This window comes from Nicotiana sylvestris, chromosome 6 (genome assembly GCF_000393655.2).
Source record: "Nicotiana sylvestris chromosome 6, ASM39365v2, whole genome shotgun sequence".
NCBI classification, from domain to species: Eukaryota; Viridiplantae; Streptophyta; class Magnoliopsida; order Solanales; family Solanaceae; genus Nicotiana; species Nicotiana sylvestris.
Window position 1 is genome coordinate 150,608,834 of NC_091062.1, and position 7,805 is coordinate 150,616,638.

General features: G+C 36.1%; 1 protein-coding gene across 1 annotated transcript; it reads right to left on the minus strand.

Moving 5' to 3' along the window:
- Positions 1-2,701: 2,701 nt before the first annotated feature.
- On the minus strand, positions 2,702-7,268 carry LOC104226825 (sodium/hydrogen exchanger 1-like). The gene is made up of 15 exons (XM_009778902.2): positions 7,056-7,268; positions 6,693-6,888; positions 6,452-6,570; positions 5,530-5,627; positions 5,357-5,416; positions 5,212-5,258; positions 4,933-5,127; positions 4,796-4,842; positions 4,597-4,663; positions 4,395-4,495; positions 4,205-4,306; positions 3,957-4,095; positions 3,535-3,597; positions 3,315-3,398; positions 2,702-3,145 (listed from the first exon to the last, which is right to left on the minus strand). Exons 2-15 carry the CDS (start codon positions 6,867-6,869, stop codon positions 2,813-2,815), a joined length of 1,632 nt encoding a protein of 543 aa, XP_009777204.1. The 5' UTR covers positions 6,870-6,888; positions 7,056-7,268; the 3' UTR covers positions 2,702-2,812.
- Between the last annotated feature and the right edge of the window lie 537 nt (positions 7,269-7,805).

Sequence of the window (7,805 nt, forward strand, 5' to 3'; positions counted from 1 at the left end):
CCCTAATTTCTATTTTTGTGCCCGAGAGGCTGTGAAGTTAATGACTGAGAGAGGTTGAGAACCTAATTGTGAGGATATGATATGTATATATTATGGATCGGGCTGCGCGCCGCAGCGATACTTATATGGATCGGGTTGCACGCCATAACGATATATATACTGGATCGGGCTGCACGCCGCAACGATATGTATATTGGATCGGGCTGCGCGCCGCAGCAATGTGACGCTTGGGCTGTAGGAGCCCCTTCGGAGTCTGTACACCCCTAGTGAGCGTAGTCGACTATATATTACGGATTGGGCTGCTCGCCGCAGCGGTTACTATGATTTCTATTATTATGAGATACTCAAGAGCCGAGTGCTGAGAGTGAGTACTGTGTGACGAGAGGCTGCCCGAGGGGCCATATTCTGAGTGATTCCTTGCCCGAGAGGCCTTGTTATGATGTTTTCACTTATTTCACTCTTCTTTTAAATAAGCCTCCGTTTGAATACCGCTAAGTATTTGATTCCAAATGTTTAAACTAGAAATGTGATTTTTTAACGAAAATTGATTTTTAAACTGTAAAGATGACCTGATATTCTGTTGATTATCTAGTTATGTATTGTTGAACTGCTCGTCACTGCTTTCAGTCCTTATTTACTCTAGTTACTTACTGAGTTGGCGTACTCACATTACTCCCTGCACCTTGTGTGCAGATCCAGGTGCCCGAGCGGACGAGTGAGGGCTTGCAGCTGTTTCAGTATTTGACGGAGACTTCAAGGTAGCTGCATGGCGTCCGCAACCCTGTTCTCTCCCTCTTATCTTATTATCTTTCCGCATTTCCTAGACTATTGATGTATTAGGTATTCAAACTGGTATTAGAGGATCTAGACTCGTGACACCAGATTGTTAGGGCTGTGTAGTTGTTGTTATTTTGACCTTCCGCATATTTCTGTCGTTTTAACGCTTATAATGAATTTAATATTTAAAACCTGTGTTAGAAAATAGCTTAATTATTAAAAGAAATTGGGTCGTGGTTAGTTGATTGGTTGGCTTGCCTAGTAACGTGATAGGCGCCATCACGACCGATATTTGGGATCGTGACACTCCGAATAAACACTAAAATGATAGTCACAAGTCACAAGTAACTGTAACGGCATTTGAGAAAAGCAAGTCCGCAAAGATAGAGATAATATAGATTGGTGTTCAACAGACCCTATATGAAATCAATTCACTTTAGCATTAGAGGTTAGACCAAATTGAAGATATATAGTAGAAGAAAAATACCGCTAAAAGGCAAGGAGTTTAATTTTTATGGCATGAGATGAATTAGTTAAATTTATACCAGAATAATCATTCATATGAGAAGTTGGCAAAATGAAGATCTCTTTGAATTCTCTGTTTGTCGATGATGCCATGTATTGGAGCATTAACTCTAAAGGTTGCAACGGTTAAAGACTATTATTGAATGAAAAGGTTAGTTATTATACGATTGAACGGACACAACTATTCTAAAAATGAACACTTCAAATTAGTTTTATTCTTTTTAATTGAATATTATTATTAACTAATATTAAAATGGGTAAAAGATTCCATCATTTTTATGGGTATTTTTGTAATTTAATTTTAGGCTTAGAGGCTTCCCACTTTTAATATAGTATAGATAAATATAAATATAAATAGATAAAAATATTGGAATTTTTTTTTATGTAATGTCTCTTGTTACTCCACTGTTGCCTTAAAAATTTAGATTGAATACTTTGATTCTTTCATATGATATCAATGCCAAACTTTAGTGATTCTGTTGTCATATTTGTTTTTTTTATCTTCATGTTCAATTGCTATTGTCTCCTCCCTCTATCGGCCCACCCATAAAGTTGTTCTGAGCTCACTCTCTTTCTTTCAATCAAAATTCGATCAACTGAATCACTAACATTGCGTCGGGTATTAACATGTCAATCCTAATTTAGGGAGAAATTCAAAAATAGCCAGATTTATAACTGATCGTTCAAAAACAACCCAATTTCAAAAGTAATCGAAATTTAGTCATTTTTCATGTAAAGATAAATCTGAACGAAAACACTGTTCAAACCCCGGAAAATACGCCAGTATATTATACTGGAGTTCCAACATAAGTATGCTTGAACTCCAACATATTATACTGGAGTTCCAGGATAAGTATGCTGGAACTCCAGCATAATATGATGGAGTTCCAGCATAAGTACACTGGAACTCCAGCATAATATACTGGAGTTCCAGCAAGTATAATTGTCCAGTATAATATACTGGAGTTTCGAGCACCGGTGCTCTAGTCTCCAGTATATTATACTGGAGTCAGCAAAGTTTACCGGTCCAGCATAATATGCTGGAGTTCATACACAGGTGCACCGAACTCCAGTATATTATGTTGGACCAGTCTCTGTTGCAGCAAAATAATGGCTATTTTTCATTAACTTTATAAACGCTGGCTATTTTTGAATGATCAGTCCGAAAACTGGCTATACCGTGCTATTTTTACCCTAATTTATCTACTCAAGGCCCAGAGCCTTCCCTCTCTACTTAAATAACGAAAAGGTCTTTTTAAAAAAAAAAAGAAGAAATACTAGGTCCACGTGTAACCTCTTGATTGGATTACACTATGGAAGGATGTCAGAGAATACACTTACCTCTCATCGGTTGTATAATGATTCTCAAAAAAGTTTATAATGACCTAGATCCCTTAACCATTGCCTTAAAATTTAAGGTCGGATGCTCTAAAAGTATTAACCAACGAGAAACATTCAAAGTTAATTAACCGAAAAGGAAGGAGTTCAAACCAAAACTTGTTTCTCGCCCTCACAAGACTGAATGGACTTTCTGACTTCCCATCAATGCCATTGTTGGTTCACTTCCTTCAGTCGGTGTTCCAGGAGCATAAGGTACAAAACCTCGTCCCCCGAAAACAGGACGCATGAATGTATTATCGAACTTTCTCCAGTAATAGTGCACTGTATAAGAAGGGGTACTTAAGAACATCCGCAAGCTGTTTGGACGGGGAAAATTGTGGGCTCCTAGATCGGCTTCCGAGTCTCGTCCATTGCCTAGAAGTGGCACATTAATGAAAGATTTTGGAGTCCCTGGTGAGGGTAGCAATAGTCTAATCAATGGTTTTGTCATCAAACCAAATACCTGCAAAGGCCAGAAATTTTTAAAAAATGATGATTAAGCTTCATATAGAAGTCCTCCAAAATGTCTCCTACTCATCCTTTGTTTTCCTCTAGTACTTTTCTTATCTGATTGATAAGATGAAATTACAGAAGACGTAATCACAACTCACAAGAAAGCTAAGATTTCTTACCACTGTGCTGAATAGGACAACTGTGATAGTACTTGTGATCATTATTGCATTGCCGCGCAACTGAGTATGACCTTCTTTAGTAAACTGAAATCATGAAAAGGAGTAACTCGGATAAATTTCTTGAATTACTATACAATCATGAAAAAGGAGTTACTCGGATATACAATGTAGAAAACAAACCTGTGCATTGGGTAATAAACTATAATAAAAAATAATCTACCTGATTATAAGCAAGGGCCATAGAAACGGCACCTCGCATAAGGCCAGCCCAGCATATTATGACCTGCAAAATCAGTGAAGGGATAACATGAGAAGCCAAACAATTAAGAGGTTCTAAGGGCAGAATATAATATTATTAGAGCAAAGTTCCTCATTTCATTTTATATGGTGATGTTTGATTGGGTAGGGAGTTTAAGAACGAAAGAAAAACTTTTGGCACATTTTTATAAAATTGTGGTATTAAACATGTCACGACATTTTTATAATTATAAGAGCATGTAATTAAAGGTAAAATGGAAAGTTTAGATTTAAAGAGTTTCAAGAATATAGAAAAGTGATATTATTTTCGAAACTGACTAAAAAGGAAGAGTGTCGTATAAATGGTAAAATAAAACCTAGGGAGTATTATTAGGAGATATATACCTGCTGCTTGAAGTCAATCTTCTCATGTGGAGACTTCTTGGTCAAGTTGGATAGAAATGACAAGGGGAAAACAAAGGCTGCCCTTCCAACCAAGACAAGTCCCAATAGTATTGAGCTAACCTCAACTGATATTCCAGGGCTGGTAAACCAAAAAAGAAAAGATGTGCACAATCTTTCTATCACTCACTCACATAGGATCAATACAGTTATGCGGTTAAAAATGGACTTCAATAGATGTGAGAATTTACCTGTCGCTAACAAATCTCCACTTTTCAATGTCCAAAGCATCCATACCAACATAGAGGAATATGAAAATTTCAGCAACAAACGATAGCGTAGCAAAGGTGTGCCTAAACAATAGTTGAAGAGAGTACATCAGAGAAGCATTGATTATGTCTAGTCAATATGGTTTCAAAATTCTCTGTATGCATGTCATACTTGGTGGTGCATCTTGAGTTCTCAGTCACGTTATGCCAGGTGTAGTGGGACATCACAATCCCGCAAAAGAACACCGTGAGAATTGCGCTTAAATTGAATAACTGCAATCAAATAGTGACTGTCACTCCAAGTGTCAAAATGATTCAGTGTTGTCAGAAAGAGCGAGAAACATTAGCTCTGCTCCTAAGCTGGAACTACTTACTTCAGCAAGCATGTAAGATAGGTACGCCATGAGTATCATTATAGAAACTTCACGATCAGTGGAGTGCCTGAAGTTAATCAGAAAGTAAGTCATCAACTCCCAATATGCAAATTCTCAATCAATTATATATATAGTTGCAATTCCATACTGAAGAATGGATAAGAGGAATGTTTAGAGTTGGAAGAAATTATTTACTAACCTTCCAAAGCAGAGCTTCTTAATAATATAGGCACTCAATAGACCAGCCTGCAGCAGGGGAAGAAGTAAATGTTACTTGCTGCATTAATAACCAAAGTCGCGTGCATTTAAATAACAAGGAGAGAAACAGAAACTCACGACAAACCCCAGGAAGGTGCTTGAGATAAACAAGTATAGAAAGTTTCCAAGTAATTGCAGGGCAATGCTAGTGTTGATATGAGACAAGTCAAAGTTCTGGACAGCATTGAATAAAACTACAGATGTAGCATCATTTAAAACACCTTCCCCAAAGACTAAACTGTACAATAATGGCGTTTCGTCCTGATTAAGCACCTACATTATGCAATGGATAATGTCAGTAAGTTAAGTGCCTGATACTTGACCAGAGTCTCTATAGTGTTGACAAGCTATACTCACTTGTAAGGTGCAAACAGAATCTGTTGCAGAGAAGATTGCTCCAATTGCTGGAAATAACCAAGAATGGATAGAAATTATCAAACACATTTGTAGTATTTTTTTGTACATAAATAAGTGATTAGCAGGAACATGCAGCTCGAAGTACCAAGGTAATCTCCAGTTTCAAGTTTCCCAATATTCATTTTCCTGAAAATTCCAATAGCACCTGACATGAAAATAAATGACATTAACAATGGCACTATCTAGAGCAAAAGAAAAGTGCTAGCGATTTCCACACAAGAAAAAACAAAGAAACGCAATAAGGATTACGGTGCCCACCTAATGATATGATTACAAAAGATATCAGAGTACCAAGTGCCCCAAAAAGTATGATAGTCATGAAATTGCGGAAGAATTGTTTCTTTTTCACCTGGAACCTGAGGAGAATAGATTAAGGTGGAGAAAAAGTTATGTTCATTGGAGTTCTACTGGACAAAATAAAAGAACTAGTTAAATGAAATAACCAGCAGATGCACTACAAAGATTTATTAAATAGTAATGAGTTTAGAGAAGATGAGAAGGGTTGCACTGTAATAAAAGAGAAATATTAATTACAACTAAGTATAAACTAGAATTTCCTAAATTGATGATCCCAATGAACCAAAACCTTAGAAACTCAGGCAAGCTCAAAAACAAAAAACAAAGTACAAAGCTTTCGATTAAATTAACTTAAACTTTTAGTTGACACACGTGACGTATATTTTTATATTTGATCCTCTTTCCTTTTTTAACATAATATTCTAAAAATAGATTTTCACTTTCACTTGTCACTTTTAGCATATAAAAAAAAAACAATTTCTTTTTTCCTGTTATACCCATAGTATTAATTACTCATTTCAAATCATTTCTCAAATCCATTAAAAATATGCATCAATTAATATGGGTATCATGGTAAATTATACACTTCATTTATTATTTGTTTAGGGAAATGCAAAGTCCACAATAGACGAGTAAAAGTGAACGGAAGGACTTATCAAAAACGAAATTTAAAATTCAAAGTATTTAAACTTCTGATTTCACGTTAATGACATGTTTTTGTAGATTTCATTAATATCTCTTTATTTCTCTCTTGTAGCCTTTAAAATATCTCGGAAATTCTAAAACTACTTTTTATATGTTCCAAAAAATATTTCTTTCCTTCTTCAACCTCGTGTCTCGTCAAATACAGTAAAGGAGGGAGTAATAGAAATGGAAAACCTACCCAGCATTAAAAATGATCGGTGGAAGAAGATAAATAAAGAAAAGATCTGCGCTGAACATGAAAACATGCGAACTCTTCCCTCCACTTATTAGTAGAATCCAAACTCCCGTGCACAGGCCCTGTGATCCATAACAAATAACAAGCACAAATAGTGCCAATGACAGGTAAAGCTGATCATATCAGTTTCATCAAAAGGCGAAGATAACACGTAGTGATGATCGTCAGCAAATAATGGACTCACAATCGTAAGAGCAGTTATCGACTCATTCATCCAGCGGTTCTCCTCCAATAGATGACCAATCACGATACACGCGCACATAAGTGCAACAAATAAGTTTATTGACACCACAGACCCATGATCTAAGGTCCATAGCATCTTCAGCTTTTCCAGCAGCGCCCCGATGTCAAACCCCGCCATTGAATTCGTCAAAGAGGTACTTCAAAATCATTAATTAAAAAGTTTTTATCATTTCAGCAATTAGTTAACTCAACTTCCTTTTAAAAGACACCGAAATTCAGAATCCGATATAAAAATCAATCACACCAAGTATACCGGATATAGAAGGACAATTGAATGAGATGTAAGCAATTAATAACAATGTACCAATCAAAACAGCAGTAATGAGCAGAGATAGAGAAATGTTTCCGCTCAGAAAAAGAGCTGCTTCTTCAGACACCAATAGCAATTCACAGATTCAGAGACAAAAACTCTCTAAAACCAGCTGAAATTCAAGTTACAAAATCAAGGAATTCAAGCTCTCAATGGTAGATTCGAAATAGGAGACATGTTGAAGAAAATTCGACAATGATAATGAAAAAGAATAATCCTCAGGGCCGAGCCAGAAAGGACAGGAATTGAAAGGGAATATATATTTGGGTGGGATTAAGGAAACATATTTGAGTTTTAAATTTCCTCAGGGTGATCGTGACCGTTGAGGGATCAAAGTAGGTGCTGAGTTGGCACTTCTCCGTACGATTTTACGGGATCGAGGAAGAAGCTCCGGCTAACTCTATGACAGCAGTCACGGCAAATATAGGATTTTTTTTTTGGTCTTACAAATATAGGATAAATATATGCACACACAGTAAAACCCGCCAAAAATTAACGGATTTAGTTCTATATAATTTTTTTTGTCTCGAATGTATTTAATATTTTTGCAATTCATTTGAAGTAAGTTACGACTATAATGCATAAAGTTATTCTTACAATTTTGTTGTTATGATATAAATCTTAGGACTAATATTTCCGGCTAACGGTGTGACAACAATTGCGACAAATGTTGTATATATGAAATAAATCAAGTCGAAAGAGGAACCCGCCAAAAACTAACGGATTTATTTTTATATTTTTCTC